The 22967-nt window shown below is 42.7% G+C and overlaps 2 protein-coding genes across 2 annotated transcripts in view; both read right to left on the minus strand.

The window, feature by feature from the left end:
• Positions 1–1549: 1549 nt before the first annotated feature.
• On the minus strand, positions 1550–12960 carry RBP7 (retinol binding protein 7). The gene is made up of 4 exons (XM_027843808.1): positions 12888–12960; positions 4065–4243; positions 3868–3969; positions 1550–1600 (listed from the first exon to the last, which is right to left on the minus strand). The coding sequence occupies exons 1-4, from the start codon at positions 12958–12960 to the stop codon at positions 1550–1552; spliced, it is 405 nt and encodes a 134-aa protein (XP_027699609.1).
• A 6815-nt stretch (positions 12961–19775) lies between these two features.
• Positions 19776–22967, minus strand: part of NMNAT1 (nicotinamide nucleotide adenylyltransferase 1) — a 47195-nt gene continuing 44003 nt past the window's right edge. Inside the window, exon 5 of the mRNA XM_027844024.1 lies at positions 19776–22749. Coding sequence (XP_027699825.1) covers positions 22361–22749 — 389 coding nt within the window. The 3' untranslated portion in view covers positions 19776–22360. The remainder of the gene's footprint in view (positions 22750–22967) is intronic.

A 22967-nucleotide genomic window follows, 5' to 3' on the forward strand; every position in this document is an offset into this window, starting at 1 on the left:
CTCCTCTCAGAGCTTGATCCATTGATTATTCTCTCGCTTTTATCTTCAGCTCCTTCCTCTTTCAGGACTCCTTCTCCATTGTCTATTACCTGGCTCAGGGCTCCAAGAGATCTGTGATCTCATAGTCATGATCCAGTGGGGCAGGTTGCAACCCATTCATTATGACCCTTCACATAAAACTTGCCCCTGTGTTTTCCAGTAAATCTACCACAGCGGAGTTCACCCAAGGTGCTAGGGCCCAAGACTCTGCCTCCTAACTTTTTTAAGCACTATTCCCCAATGCTGTCATCCTCTCAAATTACTGTCCAATATCTCTCATTCTGTTCATAGCTAAACTTGTTGAAAATATAATCTCCACTTATACTTATTCACCTCATCACTGCCCAGTCATTCCTTTGTCCCTATGACTTCTGACCACACCACTCTACAATCATCAAGCCTTTAATGCCAACTACATGCCAGGTGGTGGACAGCTAGGTGGCACAGTGGATAGAGCACTGGACTTGGAATCAGGAAGATTTAGCCTCTTGAGTTCAAATCTGGCCTTAGATGCTTATTAGCTGTGTGACTCTGGGCAAGGCATGTAACTTTACCTCATTTTCCTCATCTGTAAAATGAGCTGTAGAAGGAAATTATAAACCATTTCGGTTTCTTTGCCAAGATAATCCCAAATGGGGTCACAAAGAGTCAGACACGACTGAAAGGATTCAACAACACTAACAATAATAAATACCAGGTGCTTGATACAAAAACAAGAATGAAACAATCCTTCCAGGTGTTTACAGTCTACCAAAGGGAGCCAACATGTTCATATCGAGGTATATGCAAAATAGATTCAATATAATTTGGAGTGGAGCATCCCACCTAGGTGGGCTTGGGCTAGCCCGGTGACACTTGGGATGGCTAGGGAGACTCCTAATTGGCTGGGAGACCTCTAAACCCATGACCACATGTGTAAGGAGATAGAAAGAGACAAAGAGGGATGTATAGACAGGGAGAAGGAGAAAGATGGGGAAGGGGAAGAGAGACTGTGAATGGAGGATGGAGGTCTCCAAGACCAGGTATGGGGGGATGAGTCAACACAAAGGTCAAGAACCAAGAAATCAGCAAATTAGCTAATTAGCTAGAAATTAGCAAACAAAAAAAAGATATTTGAGCAATAAATATAAAGTGTCTCATTGGGAGTCTGAGAACCAGGTTTCCAATGGCACCTCTGTCTCATATGTGGCCCTGGCTGAGTCACTTCCTTACTCTGGGCCTCAGTTTCCTCATCTGTAAAATGATGAGGTTGGACTGGAAGGCCTTTCTATCTAAGATCCTATGATCCTTCTGGACCCCTCTATTGATAAATAACAGTTGAGCACTTGAGTTGTTTAGAAAAAAGTTTATTGTAACTGGCCAGACTGAGGTTGTGACAGTATACCGAGGCAAGGTTAATAAGGAGAGAAGAGGGGGTGACCGGGAGCCCTTGCAAGGTTGGCTGGCATCAGCTCAGTAGGAGCTACAGGTCTCGTCAGGGTGGATGTGCAGTCAGCATCGGCTTTCTCCATCAGGCTCTCTGGAATCTCTGTTTGCATACTTGGCCTTCGCAGAACATTTCCTGGAGGCAGATGCAGAAGAAAAGAAGGGGATTGGGGGAGGGAAGAAGAAAGGCTGAGATCAGCACTTATAACACAGTCTCTTCCCTGAGATCTTAGATGGATTAATTACCAGCTCGCCAAGCCCGGCCACAATCAGAGACTCTATACCAAGGCGCCATAGGCTTTAGACTGGAGCTCTGTGGGGTTTGAGCAAAACATATTGCAAGGGATATTCCACCTACCATTAATTGGTTCTGCAATGAATAGATGAAAGCTTTGATAGCAGTGGAGATCCTTTGGGCCAATCACAGGTTTGTATAACAGGATTTTATGACTTGAGGGTTTGGAGACCACAGTGGGGTTGGACACCACAGTGGGGTTGGACTACAGGTCCAGAATGAGCCTTACATGGTCAATCTGCTGGTTTCTTTTACTTAAAGATAGTTCTGTGTTATAGGGGAAAGGTCTACGGGGCAAAGGGGAAAGTGAGGAAGAATATTAAGGAGTTGTTGTGATGCAAATAAAAATAATAAATGCAACATCAAGCACAGTATTTAGTCAGCTGCTGCACACTGTATTTGGATAGGTGGTTCCTTCTCTTTTTTGGGGGGGGGGGGTTGTTTTTTTTGTTTCAGAGTGAGGAAGGGTTCCAGTCCTGCCTCTGAATCATATGGGGCAAGTCACTTCACTTCTGGGTGGCCCAGGCAAGCCTCTAAGATGGTGGTTCTCAAAATTTTTGGTTGGAGCTAGGGAGGAAAAAGTAGTATTTATGTAACACTTGTTATATGTTAAGCAGGCTGCTAGGGGGCGCCATAGTGCACAGAGTGCTGGGCTTGGAATCTGGAAGGCTCATCTTCCTGAGTTCAAATCTGACCTCAGACACTCACTAGCTGTGTGCCCCTGGGCAAGTCACTTCACCCTGTTTGCCTCAGTTTCCTCATCTGTAAAATGAGCTGGAGAAGGAAATGGCAAACCACTCCAGTATCTCTGCCAAGAAAACCCCAAATGGGGTCACAAGGAGTCAGACACAACTGAAATGACTGAATAACAAATATGACAAGTACTCTGCTAAGCACTTTATAAATATTATTTCATCTAAGCCTCACGATCCTGAAAGGTAAGTGCTGTTACCATCTCTATCTTACAATTGAGGAAACTGAAGCAAGCAGAGGTTAAGTGACTTGCCCAGGGTAACCCAGCTAGTCAGTATCTGAGGTCAAATTTGAACTCAGGACTTTTCCGACTCCAGCCACACTACCATCTAACAGTCTCTAGCTGTTTCAGTATCACTTTCCATTCTTAAAAATTGAGGACCCCTCCACACCCCACTAAGAGCTTTTCTCCATGTGGTTATGTCTATGGATATTTACCATATTAGAAATTAAAGCTTCTTATTTTTGTGAAAATAGTTTTGACCTAATGGAGCCGTCGAAAGACTGCCCAGAGATGGACCACACTTTGAGAACCACTGCTCTGACTCTAAGTTAGTAAAGTGTTGCTGACCCTTGATACTCATATCAGAGGCAGAGGCTAGCCCATAACTCTTCAAGGGCAGGGGCTGTTTTGTTTGGATTCCAAGAGTCCAAAAGAGCATCTGGCAAATACTAGGCACTTAATATGTGTATATTGATTAATGATTATTATTTAATTGATTAAACCATGAGTTTTCTTACCAGGAATTTCCTATTCCAATGGAATCACTGGTTGGGATGGGGGAAAGAAAAGATATGGAAGGGGCAGAGAGAAACTAGAAGAAATCATCTTGCAATTTAGGTTAAAGTTTTTCATTTTGTTTTCATGTAGCCAAGATAGCGATCTATCTTTATGGCAGGGATTTTTGACATTGTGTGTGTATGTGTGTGTGTGTGTGTGTGTGTGTGTGTGTGTGTGTGTGTACACACCATGGACCCTTCTGGCAATCAGTCTGGTGAAACCTATAGATCCCTTCTTAGAATCATGTTTTTAAATGCATGAAAGACATAGGATTGTGGTGCAGTGGTTAGAACACTGGCCCTGGAGTTAAGAGGACTTGAATTCAAGTCCAGCCTGAGACATTTTCTAGCTGTGTGACTTAACCCCAACTGCCTCCAAAAAAAGAAGAAGAAAAAAAGACATAGCATTACGAAAGAAACCAAAAGGTTGTGAAAATAAATGTGATTTTTCCCATCCAAATTGTTGAGCCCCCTGAAATCTATCCACAACCCCTAGGGAGATGGGAGGCAGTCCATGGACCTCAGCTTGAGAAGCTCCATCTTCCAGCAAAAGGAAACAGGTAGTGCACATATACCAGGTATAATTCGTCCTCTTCAATCCAGTGGGTCCAGCCTTGGTTCATCTTTTCCCCCTTCTGAACACAGGTGAGCCTATCATTGTCCCATGTGACCAAACTCTGTAGGAAGAGAAAGGATGAGGTTTGGTCTGGGCAGCATGCGTCTGGGCCAAAGAGCTCTTGAGTATCAGATGTCAGTGATGTTCCATCCTTACCTTGCATTTTCTGTTATCTAGGCCTTTGGTATCCTCATCAAATTCTTCTCCAACTTTAAACTGGATAAGGTAGTTCCGGAAGGTGCTGAGTGTATGGATGGTGAAGCTGTCGCCATTTTGTTTGATCACTTTCTGTGACTTCGCCATCTTCGCTATCTTCCGTGTGGCAAAGTCAATGCCTTGAAAATAAATGAAGAAAAATCTCAATTTTGGCTGATTTGAAGGCAGGTAATCATTTGGCAGCTGACTCAAAAACATTCTAGGGGGTTCACCCCCAAGAAAGCCAAGGCAATTTGTTGCCAATACCAGATACTTGTGGAAAGTTTCAGGTCTCACCTCTGTCAAGAGATCATCGGGTTAAAATTGTTTTTACATGTAACTGGGGGAAAACAAAATATTAAACTAAAAAAAGAGGTCAGCTGAGGGAAAGCAAGTGAGAATAGATGGTAAAGAATCCTGAAGAGGTTAAAGAGCAGGGGTACTTCATCTTTTTTTCATGTCCCAGGCCCCTTGGGTAGTCTGGTGAAGCCCATGGACCCCTCAGAATCTTGTTCCTAAATGCACAGAATAAAATGACAGTGTGTCCTAAAAGTCCTGTGCAGCTTGCACTAAGACTTTTGGAACACCTTGTATACAGGATTACAAAGGAGATCAATTCTATTGAAATATAATTATCAAAATATTTTAAAAACAATCTCATGGACCCCAGGTTAAGGATTTCAACCACAGAGGAGGAGCTCAGGAAATGTTTGAATGTGGTAGATCACAGGGGACAGTGTTTCTGGCAGACAGAGGAATTCGGCATTCCCCCTACCAGATCTCTGGGAACCAGGAGTCCATGATTACATTTTGGTTTTGTTTTTGTTTTTTTTTTTTGTTAGGCAATGGGGTTAAGTGACTTGCCCAGGGTCACACAGCTAGTAAGTGTTATGTGTCTGAGGCCGGATTTGAACTTAGGTCCTCCTGACTCCAGGGCCAGTGCTCTATCCACTGTGCCACTTAGCTGCCCCCATGATTACGTTTTGAAAAGACACTTTCTCCTATCATCACCACCACCACCACCACCACCACTGTCATCATCACCATCAGTCATCAGGTCTAGCATTTATATAGCATTTTAAGGCTTGTGAAGCACTTTCCATATGTTAACTCATTCTCATCTGGAAGGACAGAGAGAATGGACATCTCCTGAGGTATGAGCAACATGCCTGGCTTTTGTTGTTTGTCTTAACTTATTTGTATAAATTCACTTAGTAATTTTTATTGATTTTTGTTTTCACATCTGGGCTGGAAATTTCATTTTGGGATCTCTTTCAGGAGGTGATCAGTGGATTCTTTCCATTTCTATTTTACCCTCTGGTTCTAGAATATCAGGGCAGTTTTCCTTGATAATTTCTTGAAAGATGATGTCTAGGCACTTTTTTTGATCATGGCTTTCAGGTAGTCCAATAATTTTTAAATTATCTCTCCTGGATCTATTTTCCAGGGCAGTTGTTTTTCTAATGAGATATTTCACATTGTCTTCTATTTTTTTTATTCTTTTGGTTTTGTTTATTGTTTCTTGATGTCTCATAAAGTCATTAGTTTCCACTTGCTCAATTCTGATTTTTAAGGAACTGTTATTATTATTATTATCATTGCTTTTTGGTGAGGCAATCAGAGTTAAGTGACTTGCCCAGGGTCACACAGCTAGGAACTGTCAAGTATCTGAGGTGGGATTTGAATTCAGGTCCTCCTGACTCCAAGGCCAGAGCTCTATCCACTGTGCCACCTAACTGCCCTGGAATTATTTTCTTTAGTGAGATTTTGTACCTCCTTCTCCATTTGGCCAATTCTATTTTTTGATGAGTTCTTCTCTTCAGTGAATTTTCATGTATCTTTTTCCATTTGGCCAATTCTGCTTTTCAAGGAATTCTTTTCCTCACTAGATTTTTGAACCTCTTTTGCCATTTGGCCTATTCTGTTTTTTAAGGCGTTATTTTCTTTAGTATTTTTTTGTGCCTACTTCACCTAAAGACTTTTTTTTTTCATGATTTTCTTGTATCACTCTCATTTCTCTTCCCAGTTTTTCCTCTACTTCTCTTACTTGATTTTAAAAATCCTTTTCGAGAGGCAGCTAGGTGGCGCAGTGGATACAGCACCAACCCTGGAGTCAGTAGGACCTGAGTTCAAATCCGGTCTCAGACACATAACACTCACTAGCAGTGCAAGTCACTTAACCCCAACTGCCTCACCAAAAAAGAAAAAATATATATAAATGCTTTTTGAGCTTTTTCATGGCCTGAGACCAATTCATAATCTTCTTTGAGTCTTTAGATGCAGGAATTTTTGCTTTGCTGTCTTCTTCTGAGTGTGTGTTTTAATTTTCCTTGCCACCATAGTAACTTTCTACGGTCAAAATTTTTTCCTAGTGTTTGCTCATTTTTTCAGCCTATTTCTTGACTTTTAACTCTTTGCTAAAGTGGGACTCTGCTTCCAGGGTGGTGGGTGCACTGGGCCAAGCTTTAGGGGTTTTGTGCAGCTATTTTCAGAGCTAGTTCTGGGGATCTATAAATTTTCAGTCCTTCCAAGGTAGTATGATCTAAGGAGAGGTGTGTTTACTACTCTCCTGGCCTATGATCAAGTTTGTGAGTGACCAGAAGCACTCTTCTTCCCTGGAACTGTGATGAGGGTCTTTGCTGAAGACCCTGCAGCAGCAAGCTCTGGTGTGCTAATGTTCCTCCTTGCCCTGGGACTGCCACCCAGGACTCTGACCCAGATCTGAGCATGGGCAAAGCAATAGAGTCCTGCCTCAGTGGTAGCAAAAAGCCCCCTGTAATCTCCTTTTCTTTCTTTTTTTTTTTAAAGGCAATTGGGGTTAAGTGACTTGCCCAGGGTCACACAGCTAGTAAGTGTCAAGTGTTTGGTCTGAGGCTGTATTTGAACTCAGGACCTCTTGACTTCAGGGCTGGTGCTCTATCCACTGCACCACCTAGCTGCCCCCTATAATCTCCTTCTAACCAGTTGTTCAACCCCTTTACCATCTGTGGGCTGAGAGCTCTGGAAGCAGCTGCTGGCACTGCTGATTCAGGCACTCCCAAGGCCTGCTCCTGGTTTAGTGGGGCCTGGTCTGCACTGGCATGGCCTGTGCTGAACTGTGCTCCACTCTCATTGTAGTGTGATAGACCTTTCTTACTCACCTGCCAAGTCTCTCCAAGAATTGTTTTATGGCATTATTTAAAGGTGTTCATAGGGGTTTGGGGGAAAGTTCAGGCTAGTTTCTGCCTTTTTTTTTCAGCCATCTTGGCTCAAACCCCTCCCCCCCAACACACACACCTTAACATTTTTAAAAATTTTGAGTTCCAACTTCTCTTTCTCCCTCTAATCCCTCCCCACCCATTGAGAACACAAGCAATATATCAATTATGCACGTTAAGTCACATATATGTGTATTGAGCTATATGTATACCCCCATCAGTATACATATACAATATACCTACACATACATCAATATATATTCATCAACACACATATATGGGGGAGAGATATATTTGGAAATTAAGGTGCTATAAAATATACATATACACATTCATTCACACACATATATATGTATATATACTCACACAAATATACACATATTTCCCTTTCTATGGTACCTAGCACATAGTAAGAGCTTAATAAATGCTTCTTCCCTTGCCCCCTCCTCCTACTTAGCAAGGTATGGCTTATAACAAAGATTTTTTGAAAAAAGAGAAAAAAAAATTCAGAACACCTCCTCCCACACACATACTAGCCAAGTCTATACACTTTTCAAATATACTTAAATCTTTTTTCAAAGCATGAAGTAGTTTTCTCATAGGTATGCAATAAAGGACATAAATCTGTTAAAATATGACTTCAGGTGCCATCCAGCTTTGTTTCATTGGTTTTCCTCAGCTGTTAGCAATGATACTACTTTAATTAACTATATCTGGACCCTAGGTGGCATAATAGATGTGTGTAGGACCATCCAGGTGGTGAGCCTAGGAGCATACTGACCATACAGTGATCTTTGTTAGTCTGGCTTCACCAACTAGACTGTGAGCTTTGATCTAATGGAGACCAGTTATTCACACAGGTATTAGTCCAGAATTTACCAGTTTGGTGATGCTTCTTTGCACTTGGCTCTTATGGAACACTTATGGGAAAGACAGAATGGGAAGAAAAATGTAACATTATCCACTTTGCACTATGTGGGATAAAGAGCCATGCGCAGGATTGAGCTGCATCTTCCAGGATTCTGGTGGGATATGGATGGTGGCACTTTGAAACGACGGGATGCTTGTAACCAGCCTCACTGTGTTTCTTGCTTAGTTTGAGGAATGAGAGACAAACAGGGGTCTGATCTCCTCCATCTGCAGTCAAAGCTGCCAGTCGTTTTTTTATGCTATTTACCTTCTGATTGGGTTTACCCACCACCATCCCTCACATTGTCATCTGTGTCCTATGTTCAGTTATAACCAACAAAAATCCAGTGGTTGCCAAATCTTCACTTGGTGTGATTTATAATGGCGGCTCATAAGTATGCAGGAAGAGGTTTTAATTCCTTTAGAGAGATGGAAAACACATTCCTGCACTCCTGAGCTAAGGTGCTGGGGGTTGGGAATGGGTAGTAATGGACGTGGAGCCCATATGCAAGTCCCACAAACAAGTAATGTCATGCCTGTAGGCAAGAAAATAAGCATTTATATAGTGCCTACTATATGCCAGGCACTGTGCTAAATGTGTTTTTTTGGGGGGGGGGTTGTCTTTGCAAATATTATTTCATTTGATCTTATGAGAACCCTGGGAGCTATTATTATTCCCATTTTATGGTTGAGCAAACTGAGGCAGACAGAGTTGTGTGACTTGCCCAGGGTCACATAACTAGTAAATGTCTGAGACTGGATTTGAATTCAGGTCTTCCTGACTCTAAGTCACACACATTCATGTGCCCACCTACACTGTCCTATCTAATAACAGCATGCAATTAAGTGGCATGAGTGGTATGGACAGAAAGCACTATTTTTAGGAGGTTAGAAGAAAGAAGGAGGTCATTATGACTAAATGTGTTAAGGTTCATAAGGAGGCACAGAAAAGGGTTGGTGGTATTGTGGAATTCAGGCAGGTAACAGCATGGCACAGTGGAGAGACTGCCAAACTGGAGTCTGGAAGACCTGGGTTCAAGTCCTGCTGGTTTGATGGGTACCCATGAGCAAATCCCTTTACCGCTTACTGAGGAATGGCTCACATGCAGCCGTGGATGGAGTATCCATTCTCTGCAAGCCGCTCACACCAATGAAATCATGGCTCTGGACCCAAAACCAGAGCACCAGTAGAGGTACTGAGACTGAATTAAGGAGAGATATTTGAGGGAAAAGGGAAATAGAGCTGCCTGGCTCAAAGAGGGGGCCCTAAGTTAAATGATATCAAAGAGCAAGACAAGGGAGCCATGATGCTTTAAGGTTTGCAAAGGATTTTTAAAGTATTTCATTTGATCCTCTTTGGGAGGTAGGTGGTATTATTATCCCCATTTTAAGTATGAGAAAACTGAGGAGAGCCAGGGTCACTCAGGTCTTTCTGACTCCAGGTCCAGCACTCTGTGCACTATGGCGCCACCTAGGTACCACTTTAAAACTTTGGCCAAAGAGCTTGGACTTGTTTCTGGGGCATTAGGAAGTGGAGGCATTGAGTTAGGATCTCCAAAACACCACTTAGGAACCGATGTTTATACAGAGCACTTTGAAATTTGCAAAGTGTTTTACATTGCATTATTTTATTTGAGCTTCAGTTCAGTGAGGCAGATATTGCTGGTAACTAATTATTTTCTTCATTTTACTGATGGAAAAATAAGAATTGACAAGTTATCTGATCTTCCCAAGGTTACACAGCTATTAAGTGAGGCTTTCTGGGATATGAACCTAGGTCTTCCTGATTCCAGGTCCAGGGCTCTATCAACCAAGTGCATTGGATATCAGAACATATCTATAAGCTGGGAAACCTTTAGGAAGCATTCAAATACTTCTAATCATTTCCTAGGTAGCTTAGTGGTGCAGTGGGTAGAGTGTTGGATCTGAAATAAAATATACCCCATGCACTTCCTAGCTGTGTGACCTTGAACAAGTCACCTACTTTTCTGTAGGAGCTTAGAAAAATAGCAGGGAGAATACAGGAGCCAGATCATTTGGGCAGCAGGCAAATGACTCCCTATTCAAGAACTAAGATCAATCTATCATAGAATTTGGATTTTTCCACCCTGGTCTTAGAGACAGCTCTTCTTCCTCTGCAGTTTACTAATAGGTACCACATAGCTGTGCTCTTAACCTGTGATGTATTTTATGCCACTATTTCTTAACAGCAAGCTTTAGTAGCCAAGGAAAACTAAAAATCTTCACCATCTGTACAAAAAGCTAGGTGGGAGCCAGAAGCTCCACAGCGAGTAGAACAATTTTAATAATGTCTCACATTTCATGACAAAGAAAGTATAAAACCAAGACTCTCTCTGCCCTTGGAGAAATAAATCTTAGCTTCATTTTTTAAAAAGGTCAGGGGAAGAAAGAGGAAATGAGATTAGATATTACAGTCCATCAGAAACAGCATTAGACTTTTGGCTTCCACTTAGCTAAGCCATTTATGTTTGTTTCTTCTTCATAGAGTAGGAGAAAAAGGTTTGTGGAGGGAGCTGGGAGGGGGAGGGGACCTAATCCTTTTTGTATATTAATTCATCAGTTCTTTAACAGCAGACAAAAACTAAATTAGGCTAAGCGTAGGAAAGACGTGGGTTTACTATAGTAACAGGAGCAATGTGCTCATATACATTTCATTTAGAAACTGATTCAAGAAGTTATTTGGGAAATTAACAAGTTGGTCAGAAGACTTGTGTCTATTTCACAATCAGAAGGTAAATAAAATACCTTTTAAAAAGCTTTACCCTACATTCTTGATGAAAAGACCAGAGTTGAATACAAAATTTGACTTTCAAATGCAAGACTCAAGTGAAACATGGAAAAGGTAATAAGGAAAGAGAAGTCATAAGAGACTTATTAAGGTTGAATTGTTTACATTCCTGCATCAAAAGATGATATTTGTAACTCATGAGTCCTTTGTCAGTATTAGGGTAGTGGGAGGGGAAAAAATATATGTATGTATAGATAGATAGGTAGATAGATAGATAGAGGGCACAGGGTGAGTTGAAGATGAAGGGGTGATATCTGGAAAATAAAATTAAGGGATGAGAGAGGATTATACTGGGAGAAGGAGAAAGGGAGAGGTAGAATGGGGTAAATTATCACACATGAAACAGACAAGAAAAGGATTTTTACAGTGGAGGGGAAATGGAGGAAGGTGAGAGGGAATAAGTGAATCTTATTCTCATAGGATTTGGCTTAAGGAGGGAATAACATACACAATTGGGTATGGAAATCTATCTTACCCTACAGGAAAATAAGGGGGGAAGGGGACAAGAGAGCAGGGGGTTGATAGAGGGGAGGGCAGATTAGGGGAGGGGATAATTAAAAAAAAAGCTTTACCCTAAAGTAACATAATGATGAACTATACTATTTTAGAACCTGAATGATCCCATGAGACTATAAACTTCTCGAGGGCAGGGACTTTCATTAATTTTTGGTCTTTCTTTGACCCAGAAATGGGTACAGTTTCTGACACAAAATAGGAGCTTAATAAAGGCTTGTAGTATTGGATTCAAGCTTGATCAGAAAGTCAGCTCCAGTATTTTCCTAAAGAGTCATCAAGAGAGGTTAATTTTCAAAACCAGGGGGAAGAAGAGGGAGTTGGATTCCAAGGGGTGTGTGTGTGTGTGTGTGTGTGTGTGCTCTGACTACTTAGGATCAGAGATTTAGAACTGAAAGAGTCCTCACAGGCCATCCTATCAAAATCCCACCTTTTACAGATGACAAAACTGAAGTCTGTGTTAGATAACTTACCCAAGGTCAGATAAGTAATACCTAAGCATCTGGGAGAAAATGTGAACCTAGAATCTCAGATTTTAGATCTAGGGTTCTTTCCACTGTAGCATACTGCATCTTATCTATTTATCTAAAATCTAGATTTTTATCTAGAATCTAGATTCTAGGCGATAGATAGATATCTAGATAGATAGGTACTTCATCGCCCTCTGAACCTAGATCCTTTGTGAATGTTTTCCTAGGCCCTCTGGAAATTAGATAAGGGCTAAAGCACTGAAGATGTCGTATCTGTTACTAGCCCAGAGCAAAGAAAGGCAGATTTCAAACAATAGCATGGAAAAGGCCAGGAGGGTCAGAGGCCACTCACCTGCGTTCTCTGCATGCCCTGGGTGGAAGCAGACCGGCTAGCACCCGAGTTGCTGCCTCCTTCATGGGCTACTTTCCCCTAGGCTAAAAGGGCACATCGTTTGTTTAGAGGAGACTGGCTCCTTTTAGGCTTTTTAAAAACTCTTCGGGTCCTATTATAAGGGAGTAAGTCCCCCTAGGCCCCCCACTAGGGAGAGGAAGAGACAGAGACAGAGACAAAGACAGAGACAGAGACAGAGAGACAAAGACAGAGAGACAAAAAGAGGAGACAGAGACAGAGAGAAACAGAGAGTGAGAGAGACGGGGGGGGGGGGGGGAAGGAAAGAAAGAGAGAGGGAAGAAAGAAAGAGACAGAGAGAGACAGAGAGAGAAAGGGCAGGCAGGAACGAGGTCATTCATCCCCTTGCCCCTAAGGCTTGGCAAGGTTAGCACCAGGACCAGAGGGTACGCCGAATGGGGTACGCAGCTCGCGGACCAGCACTCCCAGGGTGCCTCCACTCCCACCTCGAGCACATCCCTCCCCTCACTCCCCTACCTAGGGCCAGCATGTAGCCCTCGAAGTTTGCATTGCTGACCATGTTCCAGGTGCCACTGAGGTCCACGGGCATGGCTGGGGAGCAGAGTGGAGCCAGCCAGCAACTGAATGACACCGGCAGCGTGGGCTGCGGGTGGTTCAGCCCTATATGGGAGTGTGGCGGTGGGGGCGTTACAGGGAGGGAGGAACATTGACTGGGAGCCCCTGGAAACAGGTGGGCGCGGTGAAAGAAAGTTGGAACTGGGGGAGAGCAAAGGAGAAGAAAGTTCAACGGCTGTGAATGTAGTCACTCAGGAGGGCATGGAGAAAGAGTCTGGACGCCCTGGGAGTTAAGACCGCTTCTCCCTGGCCTCCTCCAGAAGCGAGCTTAGGAGCCGCGGTGGTGCCTGAAAGGAACACAGGTATCAGGAGCCCTGGATTTAAATCTCCCTTTTGCTGCATACGGGCTTTGGACAAATAATCCCTTCCCCTTTCCGGGCTTTAGTGTCCTCATTCGTATATAAAATGAGGGAAATCGACGAGATGGTCTCTAGAGAGGCGTCCAATGGGAATGTTGGTATATTGGACAGAATATTGGATTCGGAATCTGAGGAGCCTGGCTCCAAGCTCCTCTGCTTCTATCGGAAGCGCAGGTGGGTACCTGTGTGACCTTGGGCATTGCTGTAAATCAGACTTGTACCCTAGACCAGCACTATTGCAGGGGACATAGAGATAGAATTCTAGTCTGATAGTCCTCTTGGAGATATGTGAGGGAAGGAGAAAGCACCCAGCCTCTGCTCTTCTGCTCCTCTTCTCAGGAAAGAAATCTCAATCCTCTTTAGAGAGAAGTGAGCTAGATTACAGAGAGATCTACCATGCCACCTGTGAGCTGTATATTTTTTACATTTAGGCAAGCCATGTGTGTGTATGTGTGTATGTATGTGTGCATGCATGTATATATAATCTATTACATGGCTTATTTGCAATTCATTCAACAAGCATTGATTACATACCTATGTTCCAGGCATGGTGCTAGGCCCTAGGGATACAAAGAAAAATAAAACCATTTCTGCCCTCAGGGAGCTTACATTCTATTTATTCCATAAAACAGCATGCACATGGACAAGTAGACACAAGGCAATTTCCAGAGGGAGGGAACTAACAACTTAGGGAAATCAGGACAACGTTCCTTTAGGATGTGTTTTTTTAATTTGTTGAGGTCCTACTATGTGCAAAGCCTCATGTTAGGTTCTTTGATTGTTCAGTGAAAGGCTCTCTGAAATCTTGTGTAACAGTTGCTCTAACTCACTCTCCCAGAGGGAGACTGGCTACATATTCCCATCAAAGTTCTAGGGGTACCTTTGTGGGGTTAGGGGTATCTTTCTCTAATGCTTGTGTCCTTATTCCAATCACTATTAGCTGCCAGTGACCAGTGGCACAGTTCCATTTAGTCAATGAACAGAAATTAGCTTTTCCAAAAGGATGTTTACTTCTAAGATATAGCCAGAACAGAATAAGTACAAACATTTCTCCCCAACACCTCAGGGTCATACTCTTTCTTATGCCACTTTAGTCTCTGGGGAGAGTGTTCAGATTTAGTGCAGTTTCTATCTAGCATTGGTCCCACCAAGGTCACATCCAAGCATGGACTCTACTCTGAGACATCCTGGTGACTCTCTTGACTTTTTTTGTTTGTTTTTTGTTTTTTTTGGTGAGGCAATTGGGGTTAAGTGACTTGCCCAGTGTCACACAGCTAGTAAGTGTCAAGTGTCTGAGGCCAGATTTGAACTCAGGTCCTCCTAACTCCAAGGCCAGAGCTCTTTCCACTGTGCCACCTAGCTGCCCCCAAGACCCAGATTCACGAGTCACATTTTGACCTCAGATGAGAAGGGTCCAAGGCCTTTTCCCTTTCTGCTTTGTCTCTTTTCTCTCTCCAGAATGTCATCAGGCAGAAAGGAGCCAGGCAAAAGAAAAGGATGAGGTTCTGGTCCACCATTGTCTCTCTCTCTCTCTCTCTCTTTTTGCGAGACAATCAGGGTAAGTGACTTGCCCTTGGTCACACAGCCAGTAAGTATCATGTGTCTGAGGCCAGCTTTGAACTCAGGTCCTCCTGACTCCAGGACTGGACTTGATGGTCTCTGAAGGCCCATCCAACACTGAGATTTTGGGAAAAAGAACTTCAGTTTTAAATTCTGGGAAATAGAACCTACATTTATATTCTGTGCTCCTATTAGCAGATACCCTGACCTCTGGTCCCTCTCATTCCTTCTCATACTGTTTTAACAGTCGAAGTTCATTGTCATTTCTATCTTAGACATCAGAGAGAAGCCCTCTTTTCATTCTGCTCCTTGAAGGAGGTTTGGTGATTTCACATAAATGTATATAAATACATATACACACACATAATACATACATGCGCATGTAATGCACACATGCATATATGCACATATAATATATATACACACATACACATATGTGTAATATATATATATATGTAAAATCACAAGGTCTTAGTAATGAAAAGGTACAACTTAATTACTAATTTTCTTCTGATCCAGTGAGTGCACATGACTTATGCATTTGGAAATGGATTACCCAATAACCAGTGACCAAATAATAAGTGCATGACTTTTAAAGTGTTGAAGGTCCATATATGTTTGCCTAGGTGTTGCCGTACATTGACCTCTATGTACACAAAACTGAACTACTCACTGAGTAAATGCAGATAATGTTTACTTGATTTTGGAAACTCCTGTTCAGAGAATTAACTAGCACTAGGCAATGGGGCTTTGTCCCAGGGTGCCAACATTGGCAAAAGGCATGCTTCTTTCTGGGAGCTGTCACCATCTCTTCCTAAGTTCTCCACTAACTCATGTTGCCACAACTGTCCCTGGGTTGCCACTTCTTTCTTCAGGCTCACTTTGCTCCATTATTCCCATTGGCCAAAGGGCAGAATCATTGGAGGACAAGCTCTCTCCCAGCGTAGCAACCCAAGGTTGTTTTGTCCCCATGAAAATAGTCTCTTCCCTCTCTACTCAAATGAATTTGCTTTCAATACAAGCATTACTAGTTTTATCTCTGCCCCTCCTAAGTCCATATAGCACAGAAGGTAAACATGAATCAAGCAGAATGAGCAAGAATGGATTTATGTTGTATTTGGTCACAATCATTTTCTTCCTCAGGTGTGATAATTTATTGGTGAATGGCTAGCAAACTTTGTCCTTCTCCTCTTGGAATCACTGTGTGTCAGACTGTGTAAAGCAAAGGCTGCCTAGGTAAAGATTCCTTTTCTTTGCTACCATTCTCTATCTTCTCATCCCCAGCCACCTCAGCGTTAACCCCCTTGGGGTCCCTTATCCACTCTGCTGTCCTTTTCAATTGTAGACTCTCTCACACTCCCCATATCCAATCAGTTGCGAAGTCCTATTGATTTTACTTTTGTAACATCTCTTGAATATGCCCCCTTCTCTTCTCTGACCCTGTCTGACTCTGGTGCTGCCCCTCATCATGTCACACTGGACCACTGCAATAGTCTGCTGGGGGATCTGCCTGCCTCAAGTCTCTCCCCACTGTAGTCCACCTTCCACTCAATTACCAAAGTGATTTTTCCTAAAGCACAGGTCTGACTACGTCACTCCCTGCTTTAAAAAACTGGTGTCTCCCTATTACTTCTGAGATCAAATAGAATATCCTCATATTTAGGCTTTTTAAAGCCCTTCACAACCTGCCTTTATGCCTTTCCTTTTCAGACTTGTTAGACCTTATTCCCCACCATACCCTCTGTGATCGAGTGACACTGGCTTTGATGTTCCTCATACAAGACACTCCGTTTTCTCTGTAGCAATTTAAATTTATTTGGAATTTGGACTAGTTTGAAAGAGATTATGAAGTGGATAGAGTATTGGATTCAGAGTTGCAAGGACGTGGGTTTGAATTTTGCTTCAAACACTCCCCGTGTGACCTCGAACGAGTCAATTAATCTCTCTGAGCTTTAGATTTTTCTTTCTTTATAAAATGTGGACGACGCTACCATCACTACCTACCTCCCAGGGTTGTTGGATGAGAAGTGCTTCACAACCTTTAAAGTGAAATGCAAACTATGCACTTAGGGAGATGTGCTTAATAACGCTTGCATGGGATAATTGGAGGCAAAGAACATTTGAAGCATGATTAATATCATATCATTTTAGAAGCAGTAGGAAGGAAAAGGAGGAGGAGGAGGAAGAGGAAGAAGAAGAAGAAGAGAAAGAGGAGGAGGAGGAGCTGTTATTTATATAGCACTTGGAAGATTTGCAAAATGCTTTAGAAACATTATCTCATTTGATCTACACAACCCCGGGAGGCAGAGGTTATTATTATCCCCATTTTACAAATGAGAAACTGAGGCACAGATTAAGTGACTTGGACAGGATCACACTGCTAGCGAAATCTGAATTCACGTCTTCCTGCATCTAAGTGTAGTGTATAGTTAGCATATAGTATTCACTGTACTACCCTGACACATTTTAGAATGGGAAGAGATCTTAAAGGCCACTAAGTCCAATCCCCTTATTTTACAGATATTAGGGGTCATAGGATGGAAAATGATTTATCCAAGGTCACACAGCTAGTTAGTGGCAGTCAGATCTCAAACTCCTAGTCCAATGATCTTTCCAATATATCATGCTAAATTTGAAATTGGCATCCTTTGAAGCACCGCTCCCATAGGAGATGCCACCTCCTCCAGAAGGCTTTTCCTGTCCCCCTCAATGTTCTCCCCGTTAGAATGAATATGTATATATTTTATACTTTTTATCTACGTTGCGTGGCCCAATTGAATGTAAGGGCAGTGAGTGTACAGCCTCGCACAGTGCCTAAGTGTTTGTTGAATTTTATTAGATTGTTTTTAGGGAAGAGTGGAATGGGAAATAAGTGAACATTTTCCTAATGAGAGGGAAGGTTTTCATTTTGAAGAGCCCCGAGTAGCATCACATAATCCCTCGAGTGAGGTTGTTAGCTTTCTAGTTAACTAGAGCTTCATTCCTTGAATGTAGGGTCTGTTGGGTTGAAAGTACTGGAATTGGACATTACTCAATTGTTTAAAGAAAAAGAACTGTGAACTCTGACCGGATTTCTGGGACAGTGGTTGGACTTATTTTCATTCCTGAGAACCGTGTGTAAGAGGATGCTGAGATATTGCACGTACTTCCTTTCCCTGACCTATTGTTCCAAAACTTGGCCAGAACACGAACGAGACACAGATACAAGTTGCAGTTTTAGGTGAGTAGCTTGTGGCCAACTTGACTAGGGCATAGCTGAAGAAATAACACGGACAACAGATCTGCAGCCAGAAGGGCCCTCAGAGGCCATCTAATCCAGACTCCTTCATTTTAGAAATGGAGAAACAGAGGCCCAGAGAGGTCAAGTGATTTGCCCAAGGTCACAGAGATAATAACTGGCAGAACTAGGCCTCAAAACCTGGTCCTCTGACTTCTAATCCAGGGCGTTTTCCTAGCACATTTCCTCACTCTCTAAACTGTGCCCTATTATCCTGAAGCAAAGTCGGACTTGCCCACAGGGTCGTATTAAATGCTCTGACAGCCACCCTGTGAGGCAAGGAGGACTGATGTTATCCCCATTTTATAGATGAGGAAACTGAGGCTTGGAAAGGTTCAGTGAGGTAAGGAGTCTTTCACTCCTCTGCAGTTCAGGCATGCTTTCTCTGAAGAAGCAAGGGCACCTTGGTCACATTCTTATCAGAGCTCTTGCTTTCCCTTGGCCTGAATACACTCCGTCATGCCCTGCTCTGCTAAGCAGTCTAACTGTAACTCTTCCTGGACTCAGGTAAGGCTTGACTGCTGTTTGTGCCTGTTGGTGTAGTTCAGCCACTTGGAGCCTGATGTCAGCACAGCAGCAAAGGATTAGTTAGGCTACCTCCCATGGGCATCCGCTGGTCTAGTTCAATCTATGTGTTAAGGAGGTTGAAATGATGTTCAGTCTCTATCCTGGATGTATGATATGTTAATTATTAGTTGTTTTTTTTTTTTGCTTTTTTTGGTGAGGTGATCAGGGTTAAGTGACTTGCCTAAGGTCACACAGCTAGTAAGTGTTAAGTGTCTGAGGCTGGAATTGAACTCAGGTCCTCCTGACTCCAAGGCCAGAGTTCTATTCACTGCACTACCTAGATGCTCCTAATCATTAGCATTTTGCTGTCTTTTGGAGCAATGACTGATGATTACAGCCTGGGGCTTATTCTCATACAGCACAGTCTGAATCACTGAAACACTGAGTCTCTGAAGTTGCCAAAGGACCTGATGACATCCGTCCCTCATCCATCCATTTCTTGTAGGAGAGGAAGCTTGGATTCAGAGGGCACCAGCTAGGGCCCAGCGTTCTTACTGCTCTACCATGCCGCTTCTACTCTCAAGGCGGCATCGACAGAAGTGTCATTTAAATTTTAAAAGGTCCTCTTAGGGCACCCGTAGAAGAGGGGGCGACCTTTTCCAGATCTGGTTAGCCACTCTTTAGTATTTCCCTTCTGTGAGCAACAACAAAAAGAAATCACTATTTCAGAGATGAAAATTAATTATCCACACCTTTGCACTGAGTGGCCTCAGCAGCAGGTGGAAGAGATGAATGCTATAGGCCCATGATTTCTGGAATGAGCATGAGAAGGGGGCCAGATTTGGATTTAACAAGATTCTGAGAAATATTTTCAAGGAGCTAACTTTGTGACACAAAAGCCTTCCCAGTGCTTTGAGAAGTGGTGTCTTTTGCTGTTTTTGTGGGAAGAAGAGGTAGGGGTTGGGAAGGTAAATGAACCTTACCCAATGGGGGATAGCAGAAGATGGGAGGTGATGAAGCCCAAATTATTTTTCTAACTTTCTCAAAATTTTGATAAAATAGAATTCAATTTATTTAAGTCTGTATTCAAAATCACCAATTACACAAGTAAACAATGTACAGATGAAAATTTTTCTGACATAAGACTACTCAGTTTATCCCTACTTGAATTATACAATTATGAAAAAAAAACCTAATAATCCAGCAATATGACAAACAGATCCTCACAAATTCACATTATTCCCACTGTCCTTTGACATAATTTTATTTAAAAAAAAAGACTTATTTTCCCCTCTCCCTAAATGAACTTGTGACATTCATTAATACTCATTGCCCTATGGACATAACTGTTACAATCTCCATTATTTAGATGGGAAACTGTCCTTGAGGACACTCAAGGCTCTGCCATGCAGTTAGCAACATCCTAAGATAATGAGCTTGGTTAATGTTCCTGCTATACAATGTGTGCTGATGTCCTAGAAACATCACAATAACAAGGTAATTCCAGCCTGGCTAAGTCTTTCGAAGAGGTCATGCAAGCCTCACACGGACTCCTAAGGTCGACACATTCAGGGCTTTCCACTGGGCACTGTGGGAGATGGCAGAATTTTCTCCTGACATCTGAGTAACAGAATTGTTGCTCCACTGTGGCTTTGGAGTTGAGAAGAGATGGGGGAGTGAAAATCGTGAGCATCAGTGTTCTGTTTCTGTATCTCATCTAACTCCCAAATGATGAGAGGACATTTCTTCTCAGGGCAGAAAACCAGCAGTTATGATTGGACAGCTCCTGCTTCTTCTTGGTCAGAGCTTCTCAATGTCACCTGCAGGTACGATTCATTTTTCACTAGTGTGCTGCGGACCGTGGCAAGAACACAGCTGTAGTGACTCAGCCTACCAGATCAAGAGGTAGGTGGATATCCCGAGGCCCCAAGGCCTGTCCTTGTAATGGGGGAGGGGTGTTTCCATGGGCTACACACACTTGGTGTAGTTCATGAGGAGGAGGTAGTTAACAAGTCTAAGCTCTTCATTTCCCATCTCTGTTTCAAGTTCAGACCAGGCTGAAAGTGCAGAAAAGGCACATGATCCCAGGATGTTTTTTAGGAAACTTGAACTCTATTCCTTCTAGTTCCATTAGAGCTGGAAACCACCGTTAGGAAATACCAAGACTGTGCCATGAAAAGCCACTTCCTTTCTTCCTTTAATGACTTTTGGAGACTTACTGAGTTTTCATCTCTAACAACCCCCAAAATATCAGAGTGTTTTTTGAACAAAGTATGAGCTCACATCCAGGACAACAACCTTTGACTTCATTATTTTATGAACAATAATGTTAATGAAAATAATTTAATTTTATTCAAATTCCTATGAGAAAAATGAAACACGAGAAAACAGAATGCTGCAAGGATACAAGAGGAAATGTAGGTGATATGAAAATAAAAGCTATCAATCAATTAAAAAAAAAGAAAACTGAGTACGGTTCAAATAAATTCGTCGATTATCAACGGGAAGTTAGGGATGTTCAAGGCACATCACCAAACTTATAAGGCTGTTATCATAAATATTATCCCTAGGATATATTAGGAACATTAATCCTAATTAAATTAAAAGCTTTTGGGATAGCTAAATGGTACAGTGAATGGAGTGCTGGCCCCAGAGTGAGGAAGACCTGAGTTCAAATCCTGTCTCAGATATACATACTAGCCGTGTGACCCTGGATAAGTCAATTCATCCATCTAATTCAGTTTCTCCCTCTATAAAATGGAGTTAATAATATCAATTACCTTACAGGGGTGATGTGAAGATTCAGTGAGGTATTATTTGAAAAGCTTTGCAGACCTTAAAGTGCTATATAAATGCTAGCTAGTATCGTAATTATTTCCCCCATTCAGACCTGTGTTTTATGCAATCGGGCCATTGCAAATATGCAAGCTCCTCTCACTGACACACACAGGCTGAAGCCTGTAACTGAGCAGTCTTAAAAAGAGGGGGAGAAGGCAGGAGATCGATCCAGGATCGACTGCGTGGCCAGCAAGGATCACAGACATGACTCAGACTCGGGTCTTCTCCCCCCAGGGCCAGCCTCCTACCCGTCCATGCCATACAGTGTGTGGATACTAATTCAACATAATCTTCCGGTTATATTTTTGGCACAGCTGTGGGTGTTCAATGGAACTTTTTTAAAAGTACTGTTTTAAGAATCCTGTTCTTGAGTCACTCTGGACTAATTCAGGCTACTGAAACCAGAGGGGTTTTAGATAGAGCAATGGTCTGCTTTTGCTTGGCTGGAATAGTCAAACCAGGACCCCAAGTTCAGCTTTCTAATTGTAGCAAATATGGCATGTCCCTTATTCTGTTCACTGGGCTTTGGAATCTCTCATCCTTAAGCCGGAGAGCATCCTTCCTGATGAAACGTACTGGGGCTGCTATATGGATCCATGGAAAAGGTAAAAATCTTGGCTCAGGCAAAGTAAACTACAGTTAAAAAATTATCTCAAACTATGTCACTCACCATAGGCTGAGGTAAACTTCAGATAAAAAAGCAAAACTTGTGATTTTTATTATATTCTAACTTTTAACTCTTGTTTATGAAACAAGATCCTCTATGCTAAAACCTGAGTCACTTCACCTTCAGGGGAGGCAGTCCTGAAGGACGGCTGTGGCTGGGGGCTCGCCTACTGCTTGGCTTTCAGCAAAGGGGCCAGGATACAGCCTGTGTTCCTGTCCTCACTCTCAGAGCTGTAGAGATTGTGCTTTTCGATGTATTGCTGGACAGCCTCTGGCACCAGGTAGCGGATGCTCTGGCCTCTCCTCAGAGCGCGTCGAATCTTTGTGGATGAGATGTCATTGGTAATCCATTCGTTCACCAGGTGAATGTTGTTTCTGTGTTTCCAAAGAATGTCTGACTCATAGATAAATTTCTCGGCGTTATTTCCAGACCGGGTGATACACACGAGCCCGTACTTTCCCACGATGGTGGCGATATCCTCCAGCTTCCACAAGTTGGGGACACCAAAAGACTCCAGAAAATCTGCCCCACACAGCAGCTTCAACTGTGGCGGGCCTGGGGAGAAGAACAAACGAATGGTTTTTAATAGGAATTTCTCGATTGTCTCCTACCTCAACAAAGCTCCTTCCTTAGTTTCTCAAACAGAAGCTGGAAACGTGGACTTGGTTTACCCCTCACACCGAGGGCTGACAGAACTCCCCACACACCTATCTACGCCCCTCTCCACCTTCTCTATTAAGCCAAATAGGAAAAAGGGAATCGCCGACTGGCTC

Source organism: Vombatus ursinus, unplaced genomic scaffold, assembly GCF_900497805.2.
Source record: "Vombatus ursinus unplaced genomic scaffold, bare-nosed wombat genome assembly UNPS02014932.1, whole genome shotgun sequence".
NCBI classification, from domain to species: Eukaryota; Metazoa; Chordata; class Mammalia; order Diprotodontia; family Vombatidae; genus Vombatus; species Vombatus ursinus.

Coding starts and splice junctions, on each gene's coding strand:
- RBP7 (XM_027843808.1), bottom strand. CDS start 12,960: ATGCCCGTGGACCTCAGTGGCACCTGGAACATGGTCAGCAATGCAAAC. Junction 3,970..4,064: donor TAGATAACAGAAAATGCAAG/GTAAGGATGGAA, acceptor CTCTTCCTACAG/AGTTTGGTCACATGGGACAA. Junction 1,601..3,867: donor AAGAGGACGAATTATACCTG/GTATATGTGCAC, acceptor ATCTGCCTCCAG/GAAATGTTCTGCGAAGGCCA.